This window comes from Sphaeramia orbicularis, chromosome 20 (assembly GCF_902148855.1).
Source record: "Sphaeramia orbicularis chromosome 20, fSphaOr1.1, whole genome shotgun sequence".
Classification (NCBI taxonomy): domain Eukaryota; kingdom Metazoa; phylum Chordata; class Actinopteri; order Kurtiformes; family Apogonidae; genus Sphaeramia; species Sphaeramia orbicularis.
This window is the reverse complement of record NC_043976.1, coordinates 21208702-21221218: the sequence shown is the minus strand read 5'-3', so window position 1 is coordinate 21221218 and position 12517 is coordinate 21208702. Positions and strand designations below refer to the sequence as shown.

The following is a 12517-nucleotide window of genomic DNA, read 5'->3' as shown; positions in this document are numbered from 1 at the left end:
CCATGGGGATAATTTTCTCTGGGTTAATTACTGCAAGTGATACCTTTTCAGATAATACACAGGAATTGTATACATGTTTCATATAGGCTTCATTCAGACTGCAGGCAAATGTGCCCCAAATCAGATTTTTTTTTTTTTGCCCATATATGACCTGTATCCGATCTGTTAAAGACAGCTTGAACAGCACAAATCTGATTTTTTTCAAATCCAACATAGGCCACTTTCATATTTGGTCGTAAGTCCGATACATATCTGATAGTTTGCAATGCGACTTCAGTCTGAACGGCTAGGTCGCATTTTTCCAACCTTTACGTCATTGAAATGCAACAAATGTCACAATTCTGTGTACCAGAAGGAGGAGTGGCAGGAAAAGCATATTTACTTCCGTAAACACAGTGCATGCTTGCGTGGTCACTTAAGTCAGGACCTCTTTTGCGCATGCGGGTTCATACTAAAAATTGATAGAAGTCACATTTAATGTGTAATATCAACAAGCACACAAAAAAATTGGATTTCACTAAAAAATCCGAATTGTGCATTAAGACCTGCTGTCTGAACGTAGCCGTAGTTATAGTTAGTTATATTGCTATGACAGGTTGTGCATATCTAAGCTAAATGATAGGTCACTTTTCCTGACAGTTTGATTTTAGAATATTATTACTACAGCACAGTGTTATTATAGAGGCCGTCTTAGCTGTATCTGCTTTTCCTCTGAGATGCTTTGCTGACAAGGCAGGAGTTTGGTATGCTGAGGTGCTTCTGCCCCTCGCCCTACGCCCATATGTTTTGTATTACGCCCTAGGAGGTGCCATGCTCAGCAGCTCAACGATGGGGGGGGGATAAAGCAGGCCTCTCTGGCCCAAATGACGCATGACATGGTGTTGCGCCCCGGGCCCTTATTTATGGCTTCCCATGTCAGCGAAGGCTTGCTCCCCTGAGGAGCCCCACGGCCGTTACCTGTTAGTTTAACTGAGTCTGCCCTAAATACTCATCTCAGGCCCTGAAATACACACACAAAAACACATGCACAATGCACAGTAGGAATTCTGATGCAGCAGAACTTAAGTGAATGCCAAAATCAAATAAATTCTCTCATACAGAAGTTTATTTAATCTAACTCTCACACTCAAACTTGCTAAAGCATTGCACAAGAAGTGAAGCGGCACACATGAAGCACTACTTCAGAGGGATTAACGTCATATCAGGCTACAGCTAGGCCAAGGCCAGGCACACACTGGTTCTTTTATCAATGCGTCTGATGTGGAAGAGGATGTGAAATCTGTAGCGAAAGTGAGGAAGAGATTTGGTGAGAGGATCTGAATACATTTTCTCTGTAGTTACTCAAGAATCCTTGTACATATCACACTGCATTAACAAATAGAAGCATACACTGCCAGCACTCATGCATACACAGGTGTTCTCCATGAGCTTTCCGGGAATGTTCCAGTGATCCTTTTCCAGGGTTTTGATGTGGTTTGAAGGAACAGAAAAGAATTCAGAGGAAATGAAGGCCAAGTGAGGAGAAGCAGCTCGAGAGTAGATGACAGAAGGAGGAAAAATCAGAAAAAGATAGTGTTAAGAAGAATTTGATGAACATCAGTGAAAGATGTGACGTGATGGCGCGGTAGTGCCAGCAGGGCCAACACAGAACAGAAAGAAGGCTGGGAGTTTCTTCTCCCTGGTAATCTCATATTTCTTTGCACTTTGGGGAGTGAGCGCAAAAGAGGGAGCACTGTCAAGGTTTTATGTGGCCTTTTGAAAACAGAACAAGCCCTTTTGCAGCACAATATATCAAGCTTCAAAACTACTCTGATAACAGGGCACTCATTTCTCCCTCCCTGCCGTCTGTAAAACACCCTGTTTGAAATCCACTCTGGTCATTGTTTAGTCTAGCAGACGTCCCTTAGATCATCTTCATCAGTAGCTGTTGACCGTCCCCTTCATGTTCAAAGTCCTCCCTCCTCGCAGAAGCCCTGTGTCATCACAACCATCCACCAGATGTTAATTGGATTCCTTTTAGTGTTTTTAAGATGTGACTGTGGGTGTTTTATTGCAGAACAAGAGCATGAATGGTAATTGTACAATTGAGCTAACAAAAGTACACAGTTTGGGTTACGGTTCATCCACCCCAGCGTCGTCTCAAGTTCTAAGAAAAACCATTTAACAAGTGGTTGCGGAACAATGTGGTGGTCTATGTATATCACTGGGGGGGGTGGTACAAGTGAAGCCCTTCTCATCTATTAATTTTCCTATAAATGCTACCGCGCTCACTGTCATGTCAATGTAAAGACCAATTTTACACAATGATACATCTCTGCGCCACTAGTAACACAGGACAGATGCATATCTGTTCAGGGGTTGTTTCTATTGTTTCTTGCCAAAGACTACAAGAAGAATCTGTTTGAGGAGGAAACCAAGAATTCTCTGCCTCCTGCTTCCAGCTCCCATAGAAGATGTGGATGTCTAAACACATGACAAAGACAGTGATACAAGATCAAAGCATAGATGGGAGCCTGCCGCTGATGCTTTTGGCCTGGACATAAGATTAGGGAATGATTTGATTTGTCCAGCTGGGCTGAACGGAGCCATAGAAAACCCTGGGAATCTGGATCTGCTTGGCAAAGACGGAAATATGTCACTATATACCGAGACGGGGGCATTGGGTTAAACTTTAAGCTGGTGTCTGTTCTTTCATCTGGCCTCCAGCAGAGCAGTGGCTGGATCTGATCTGATAAAAGAGGAGAAAACAGACAAACTAGGGTCTTTCTCTGCTACTGAGGAGGAATCAGAGTCAAGTATGTGAGACTGAATGATGTGCTGGTGGTCTTCACCTCATTAGGACCTCCCTGGTGTCTTATATGGCTGCTAAGGGCAATAGAACCAAGTGATGGAGATAGGAAGGTTTGAAGGCTCCCACTATATTTTCTCTCCAAACTAGTATTTTCTCCATTCTCTCCTCCTTATTGCCCTTGGCTTCTCTTGTCTTGTTCTTCTTCCCCTTTTCTTTTACCGACTTTTCTCATCTGCCAGCTTGTCAGGATCGAATGCCTTTATTGTTTCTGCGGATCCCAGCGGTTAAACCGAGAGAGCTGACACAGGAGTCTGATTTGTCAGGGTCAGTGTGATTCAATAATCCATCAGGTCCATCAGGCCGATGCCGGTGACTCCTTAGGGATTGGGCCTTTGTTTTGCTAAGCCGCTGATGGAAGCGAAGCCTCTGTCAGAGAAGCCATTAAGAGCACAGCAGGCCCAGAAAAATGAGCCACCCTTGTCACTCCACATCAGGCGCTCGGCGTTGCTTACAGATCTTCCTCTGACTCTATCGTATTGAACCTCTGTGTCCAAACCTTTGAACTAGTGACAGCTGGAGAAATAGATAAATGAGCCAATGTGTCAAGTAGAGGCTCAGGATGATGGGGCAAGCAAGAGCGCTTTCCAGTTTTGGACTGATGACAAGTGGTGGTTTGTTATCTCTTTTTAGGTGAAGAAAGAAGGTAGGTGCAGAGGGAGAGATGAAGATAACGTCTGTAATGACTTAAAAAGTAGCTGCACTGATATAGTTTCTTTTGTTTGTTTTTTTTTTTTTCTTTTAAGATTTAATAAACATGCACCTCTGGGCCACATACAAATTTTTGCTTGTGACTACTTTTCTGAAAAGGGCAATAATGCTACCAAAATGTTCATGGCTAATGAAAATAAACATAAAACTAACAGTCCAATTTACATGCAGCCTTGCAGTCTCAGATTAATATACAAAATATTATCCAGCAGCTGGACACTTGTTGAACTGTATGAACACAGCCTCATCTTTTAAACCCCTTGTCTTGATAAGATGGACATGCAATACTCATTCATGTCTAAAAGAATGTTTACATAAATCTTTCATAATAATAAGAGTTGATGTGGTTTTGCTTCTATCTAGAAATTTGGACTTTTTATTTGAGTACACACTAGAGCTGCACAATATATCGTTTGAGCTTTGTTATTGTGATGTACGTGTGTGCAAAAGTCACATCGCAGGTCCTGCAATGTAGGAGGCAAATGAACTTAACGTGTTCTCAAGTAATTTCAACCTGGGTACCTGACACACACTGCGCACAGCGATCCACCAATCACAGTCGTTCTTAATCAGTTTGCCGAAGCAGACCACGCCCCTGCACACAAAGTGAGACGCTGGTAACAACATTGAAAAATGAGCAACAAACAAGAGAATAACATTGAAAATGAAGACTTGGTGCCAAAAAGAAAAACAATGTCAGTTATCTGGAATTATTTCGGCTACAGGAAGGATGATAGTGAAACACGTGTTCTGTGTCGACAGTAGGGCTGTGTATTGGCAAGAATCTCACGATACGATACAAATCACAATACTAGGATCACGATACGGTATATCACGATATATCATGATACTGTTAAAAAGGCAATTTTTGTTGGTTTCTTTTTTTTAAATGATTATATCCTAGAGGAATTGAACTACACTCGAAATATGCACAAATACTAAACACATTTTTTTGCTCATAACAAGATCTAATGCTATATCACAAAATTTTCCTGTGTTCAAACTTAAATTATGTTTTACAGACATTACAGATTAAGATCCTGCTCAAATATTCATATTCTGTTAGTTCAGAAGTAACATCAGAACATTATTTTTGTGCGATTCCAACAAAGGAACTAAGATCTGCCTCTCTCAGACAGTAAAAAGTGCTTTTAAGATGCTTCAAATAACCATTATTTAATAAAACAGTGTTAAACAATAATAAATAAAATATAACCAATAAAGAAAAAACAAAATTAAAACCTCCGCCATATCTGCATTTGAATAAATACCTAAAAATATCGATACAGTACTTTTTTAATATCGATACAGTATTGTGAAATGAAATATCGCGATATATTGCAGAACCAATATTTTCTAACAGCCCTAGTCAACAGTGCCTTGCAATTGTTGCCACAACGACAGGTAACACTGCTAATTTGTTCGACCATTTACGTCGGCACCACACAGCTATTTCATATCGCAATATATATCGCAGGGTTAAAAAAAAAAGCACAATGTCAGTTTTTTCCAGTATTATGCAGCCCTAGTACACACCTCTACCCCAGACTTGCGAGCTGCCAGCTTACAGGTAAACATGAAAAAGGCAGAACTCATATTCTGAATACAAATATGCATGTCCAAAGAATGTTCCTCAACCCTAGATTAGTGAAGCGAAGTCCCATGTCTTACATATATTATTCAATTTAAGGGCTAATTTGGAATATCCGAGCACAATACGTTCCCATGACCTATACTACCTTGTAGATGTAATAATATTCAGAGTCAGTGTGTGTCTTCAAATACATCTGTGTTATTATAACTATCTTCTACATACATTTTAATGAAATGGCTTCCCTAATCCACTGTGTATTACTGATATTTTGTGGCCTGTGCAGTGTTATTTATCCTAGTCTTAAATCCTTTTCAGACATGCACATAATGACTGTTAGGTGTATAATACTGATCAACTTTCTGACTTCCATTCTTCTCTCGTGTGCGCCGCATCCTTTCGATTCTGTTTTCTTACCCACGCTTATTCCACTTCTGCCTCTGCCTTTATTCTATGACAGAGATGGAGCACCTCCAACTTACATGTCACGGCCTCAGACTAAACATACTCTTCTGGTGTTGATGCATCAGCCCCTAACTATGGCCAACTTATCTCATTAGAAAAATAATGGTTAAACTGGCTGCCATTCTCACAGATAGGCCCAGTATTTGTGTTAGGCTCTGTGTCCTTTGCAGAGCTGCAGGACTCAGGGATTGGCCGCTTTGGTCTGTGTGCCTGCCTGTCGTATATCACCAGCGCTGCCACCGTCAAGCCCCTGATTTATGGCTGTTTATCTCACCCCCTTCTTTTAACAGATGGGCCCTGACTATTTACTCAGGGAGAGAAAGGTCCCAAACCGATTAAATAAATACAACAAACAAGAGGTGATTATGCTTAAGTTGGTTGTGATTGCAATTTATTGGCCACCAGAGAAAACGTGGCATCCCTTTTGGTTATCAGGTGTGACACGGATCCAACGCTCTAGATTAATCTGGCTTCTTTCGGTAGGTTTCCTGCTTATCTTAATTACTTTTTTCCGCTTCGTGATGTGCAGATAGCCCTGGTCATTCTCAAATGGAATCCTATTACCATATACCTTTAAAAGCGTTGGGTACTTTAAGCGTCCCCTGAAATGATTTACGTTTATTAACAGTGTAATTGTGAAAACATTTCTTATCTGTCATGTTCTACAGGGTTGTCACCTTAAATCTCTGCAAGTATATTCAAGCTCTAAATCTCACCGGCTGTCACATCTTCTCAGTAGAAGGAGAAGAAAAAAAAAAAAAAAAAAAACAAATTGTGCCATAAATTGTCTGTTACAGACTTACATGGGCTTCAGTTGATTTCTGAGTCTCTGGAGGAAAGTTTTAAGTATTAACCCAACAGACACAATTTTTCAAAAGTCTCATTATATTGTTGCAAAATTTTCACTACCTGCAAGCATCATGTTTTTGGTTCTCAGTTTGATGGATACAAACCAGATTTTGACCCTTGCACCTGCCAGTCATAAATTATGATTCCTGGTTTATGTTTCTCATAATCTGTAGTTAAACGCTCTGAAAACGATTTTGGACGCAAGCTCACAGTAGTTTGTAACATCCTCCTCTGCATATGCATTCCATAGAGACACACTGATATAGCATGCAGACAAATTCTATTCCTTAGGATTAAAGCATGATGAATGTGTCCGTTGCATGTTTTGGGACTTAAATATAAATCATCATTCACATGGAGGCTTCTCTTAATATAAATCATTATATATGTTGAGATTTCTCTGTGTGAATTTGTCAAAACAATAAGAATATGAATAAAGTACATACAACGTTGGTGGGCTTCCTGATGAGATAAACTCCGCCAGATGTCACACTCACTCTTCTACTGATCAGTGTCGCTTATGCTTTATCTTCGCTCTGATTAACCAGTGATGGAGTGTAAAGGATTCAGACTCGATTCGACCGCAGACCCCAGAACCAGATGTGTGGAAAAATGAACTGCAAATGTGATGAATGACGGAACACATTTTTACAAAACAATGTTACAGAAATATGTGTCTGTACTTGTTATTCCTCATGTATAGAGGATGTAGGTTATAGTCGATGTAAACAGTAGTATTTATCTGAGACAACCGCAACGGACAGATGCTAATGGATTGCATTTACAACATCAAAGATGGACTGTAAACTGTTACTAACTTAGAACATCCTCAATAGGAAACATTCATCCGATCGAGACATTTCCAGGCCAGAAAGGAGTTCCTTTATTTAATATACTTGATTATACTTTGCTTTGTTTTTTCTCAAAATCTAAAAGCTGTGTTGAAATGAATGAGTCTGACGTTCTGTGTTTCAGAAACAAACCACAAATCGGGCCACCAGCTGGGCCCAATAGATTCGATGTATTTAAAGTCAAAATATTTTATTCGACATATTAAATGTTTTCACTTTAAACTGGCCACAAGTCAAATAGTCAAACATTGGCAGCACTTTAAAGCTTTGTAGCACAGCATGTAAACACCATAGCATATTAGACTGTATTTACGCAGGTATTGAATGACAAACGTATAGAAGTAAAGGAGATTTTACCCTCTGGCTGACGTGTTTTCTTGAGATGGTAACATTTAACGGCTACAGCATTGGAATAGCGGCTCATGTGCGTGCAGCTGTGATTAGCACGGAAGGACGAGGGGCAGGAGTAGAATTATTAAATGTGTTCCACTATGCACAACCAGACCCACAGTTGTCAGGTCTGGTGGGAGATATATATTCCCTAGTGACCCCCCTCTGCTCCATCTCAGCCCACACTGAGAGGCAGAAAGGGAGCGAGGACGAGCACATCTGGAGCCAATCTTTACAATGGAGGCAGGATCTGTGTCAGGACGGGACTGGCAACCTGGTTAAGATCACATCAACCAGTTCATCTCGGCACACTTGAACCCCCTGTTTTCCAGAAGTGGCCCACAAGTGGTTTGTGTTTGTGACATTAATTGTGTGTGGGTAACGGTGGTTTCGATCAGCGGTTACTTAACAAGCAGCACTATGTCAATATAATGCGGTTAAAGCCACTTCCTCTTTTTTTTTTTTTTTTTTTTTTGCCTCCAGTCCCACTTCACATGCAGCGTTGTCAGTCTATACTTCATCCCCACACATGGTGCTTATATTATTTTATAGCCGGTTTGGACCCCCCTCACATTACCACCAACCCCTTTAGCTGGCACAGACACGCAGGAGATGAGCAGGAAGGAAATGACATCATGGCATTTTTGTTTCAAGCTTGGCACAAGGAAACAGTGACTTATTGAAGCTTTGCAGCGTGACAACATGAACATGCAGATCGGATATAGTTTTAATGACTGCTGCATTGCTCCACAAGAACGGAGGAAATAAAATGTGACATTTGAAACTTACAATTCCCTTGACAGAACATCATCCTCTCAGCGTCTTCTGCAGATTTAATTAAACATACACTGATGACACAGATTACTATGCTACAAAAACATTGCCGCAGTCAAGCTTTTAGGCAACCATGGTCACATAAAGACCCACCGCTACTTTTGTGGCAGTTCCCAAATTTGCTTTTCTTTCTCTTTAACCTTTCTTACGTGATTTATCATCACTTATTACAATATTCTCCTCTGTATTTTGAAGTTTTGTCTAGTGAAGATCAAGTATTTTCCTATTTTTAATTTACTGTTCATGTAGATATTCATAAAAATTCAGATTAACCCAAAAGGACCCAAACATCCACTGGTGACCAATATTATTTACTGATACGATTACTTACTGATGGTGTAAAATGCAGGTTATCATCTTTTCATGGTCATCAGATGTGACTCATTTGGACGTTCAGAGGCTTCATAGTTACCGTGGAAACAACGTCATCTTCTACAACACTGATTCACCAGTAAAAACCCATGGAGTTGGATCAATGACAGTGGATGGAGACACTTGGTTTATGTTCACTTAATGATATATTTTACTGAAAAAGTCACCTTTTCCTCACTTTTCTCAGTGTTTTTGATATAAAAACCCATAACTTAAGTCTGAGCTTTTATAAATGTCTACATGATCAGTGAATTAAATATAAGAAAATATCTGATTTTCACTTAAAATGCAAAATACAGAGGGTAATACTAGGGAAAAAAAAAACCTTCAAGGTTAAAAAAATTGAGAAAAGTTCATTTGGGAACTGACAAAAAATTTGCTCTGGGTCTTTATGGGTTAAAGTTGCAGGTTATTATATCAGAAACTGAGAAAACTGAATATAAGTGACTTTTTCACTCAAATCTATCAATAACTGAACATAAACAAAGTGTCTTCATCCATTGTCATTAATCGAACTCCATCCGAGTTTTACTGGTGAATCAGTGTTGTAGAAGATGACAGTGTTTCCACATTGACTACGGAGCCTCTGAACATTCAAATGGGTCATATCTGATGACCATGAAAAGATGATAAACTGCATTTTATACCAATTATTTACATGGATTGAAAGGATTAGTGGATCAACAGGTATTAAACAGTTTAGATCAGTAGATGCTTGTGGTCACCAGTGGATGTTTGGGTCTTTATGGGTTCAAATCAATCTCATGGTGTTTATAAATATTTTGTATTTACATGTGTTTAGGCCTGATGCTGTTTGTTTAGCTGTGGGCATTGAGAATACAGTTGTCACTTGATGTAGGAAAATGCAGAGTAGCCAAAACATAAAGTGGAAATGTTAACCCAATAACGCCAGATAAACAGTCAGAGGAGAGGAGCCAAAGACAACACGGAGCTGAAGGGAAAGTGTCCTGCTGGCATCAGGTTTCCCAGAGTAAGTGTTATTTGAAAAGCAGCTGAAGGGTGACACTCACTATCCTCCCACTCAATCTCCCGTCTCCCTCCCTCTTCCTCACTCACTCGACCATCTGTTGTCCTCTCTCTTCTCAGGCTGCTCTAAGTGCCTTGAAACAGCTGTCGGAACAGGGACTGGACCCGGTGGATGGCCCCATCAAGGTACGGTAAGATCATGCTGAAACCGTACGCTCACCCGGTGCGTGATGTTTTAGCACCTATAGCCAATCGCAGCGCCAGGATGCAGAGATACACGATGTGTGATGAGTGTGTGTCAGTCTGGCTTTTTGCAAATCGTCTGTGCTGCAGGCTAGCCCCTCATCAGCTCCATCCCCACCCACACACACGTCCAACATTTCCTCTCGACATTTTTCTTCCATAGGAAATCAACAGTAGGCGTATATATTTACATGCACTACCATCTTGTCAGCACCTGATACTTTGCATGATGGCTATCACCATCAAGGCTCAGTCAAAAAAAAAAAAAAAAAAGGGCTTTCTTCACTGCTCCCACGTAGCCACTGGAACCTCCCTTCCCTTCCCCTCATTTCCTATCTCGACCGTGATGAGACAGGGAGGGAGGGGAGGAAGGAGGAAGGTCGACGGCGAAGAATGAAGTAGGAAAGTCGCCATGGGGGTTTTCTGAAACAGGGAGGAAACGTCTATCAATATTCTGGAGTATTTTCTTAGTAGGTGTGTGCTAGGAAAAGTTTAGCTAGCATTGTTTTTATGTGTCTTCTTCAGAGCAAGCTGTGCAGGAAAGCTGCACCATTATTACAGCCGAGATGTGCAACAGCAGATTAGAGTCATTGTAGGTAGAAAACAGACACGATCGTGGAGCTGTGGCAGAGGGAAAGTTAGGTTTAGAGAGCCGTACATTTATGGGAAAAAAATAAGATATTCTCTGAGATTGAAGTGGCAAATTTACAGGAAAGTAAACATTCTGTGATGTTATACAGGGTTCCTGCAGGGTCCTAAAAAGTCTTAAAAGCCTTGAATTTACAAATCTGCATTTAATACCTTAAAAACATCTTTAAAAGGTATTAAATTTGAAATGGTAGATGTTAAGTTATGTTGCCATAAACTTGTTTACTGTATTGTGTTTAATGTGTCCAAGATGCAAAGAAAGTAACGTTAGTTGACTCAGTTCCACCCGTTCCAACCCGACAATTTATATTAAAATTAGGAACCATTTTTCGCTAACTTCGTAGCCCCGGTGAGAAATAACTTGGAAGAGTGGGAGTCAGGGCGTTGGAATAAATAAATACATTGTCCTAAATTCTAGGAGTAGTAGTCTTAAAAAGTCTTGTTTATTTATTTTATTTTATTTTATTTTATGTAATTATTTGACAGGGACAGTGCAGTTAAACATAGTTACAGGCTTACAGCTGATGTGATACATATAGAGCTTATACCTCGTGGTAATTTTCAACTCCTGTCCCTGGTTGGGCTTTTCTACAGCACTACTACAGTACATTACAATATATAGTAAAAAAAAAAAAAAAAAAAAAAAAACTGTTCTGTATGAAACCACAATTAAATTGTCCATAATTAAATTTAACTTGTAGAAACCTGTTGGAACCCTGTTATAATTAAGAGAAAAAAGTTAAAAGAAATAGACTTTTATCATCCAAGGGGAAGTGTCCCTTAAACAGACGGTACTACTGTTTTATAAAACCAAGAAATTCAACAATATGTAAAACCATGTGGGTTAACAACAGTTATTTGTGTTATAATAACCCATGATTTGATATTCGTAGCATGTGGTCACAGCACAGGCTGTATTCTCATTTGGCTTTCTACGGGCATTAACCTTCTTCTCTTTTCATCTCCTCCACTGAGGAAAGAGAACATCTTCTTTTTGCACACTGAATATTGAATACATTTACAAGTGAGAACTGAACTTCTTATCGTCAGTAATGCTGAACATTATAGCAAATGAATAATGTATGAGTGCATGCTAGTTAAATCTGAGTTTACTTTTAGTTTCTCTGCATTGAAGTTAAAATGGGGAAAAGCTGAAGTAAAGCACAGAATGCCAACATATAGTAGAGAAGATGCAATAAATCACTATAGATTTTCATAAATTGTGCTTCACCATGCATCAGTTCTTTTTTCAGGGTTTCTGTGGGTCATTAAAAAGTATTAAAAGTCATTAAACAGAGTTTGTGAAATTTAAGGCCTTAAATGGCATTAAAAAGCATTAAATTCAATGTCCAGAGGTATTAAAAAAATTAAATACACGTGATCGAAAAAAAGCATTGCTAGTCATGATTTATTTTGATTATATAAACATTTGATAATTTTGATCAGAAGTATAGTGTGACGATTGACAGGCTGAACTCTTTTATTGGCTATTGTTTATGGCCGATACACGAAGTCACAACACCAGATACTTGGAATGCGTGTGGAGGGAATATTAGCAAATGTCGAAAAAATGGGAAAATACAAGTTTCAGCAGAAGTGATTCAGTGGCGGCTGCTCGTCTTTCAAACAGGGGAAGCTCATTGTCGGCTTACATTAAAAAAAAGTCGTTATTTAAACATAAATTCGGCCCTCCATTCCTTTTTAAGATTATGGTCAGTGACCTTATCG

At 39.7% G+C, this 12517-nt stretch overlaps 1 protein-coding gene across 1 annotated transcript in view; it reads left to right on the top strand.

Moving 5' to 3' along the window:
* Nucleotides 1-12517, top strand: part of stau2 (staufen double-stranded RNA binding protein 2) — an 88970-nt gene that overhangs the window by 73366 nt on the left and 3087 nt on the right. The window contains exon 14 of the mRNA XM_030123333.1: nucleotides 10019-10084. Within this exon, the coding sequence (XP_029979193.1) occupies nucleotides 10019-10084 (66 nt within the window). The remainder of the gene's footprint in view (nucleotides 1-10018; nucleotides 10085-12517) is intronic.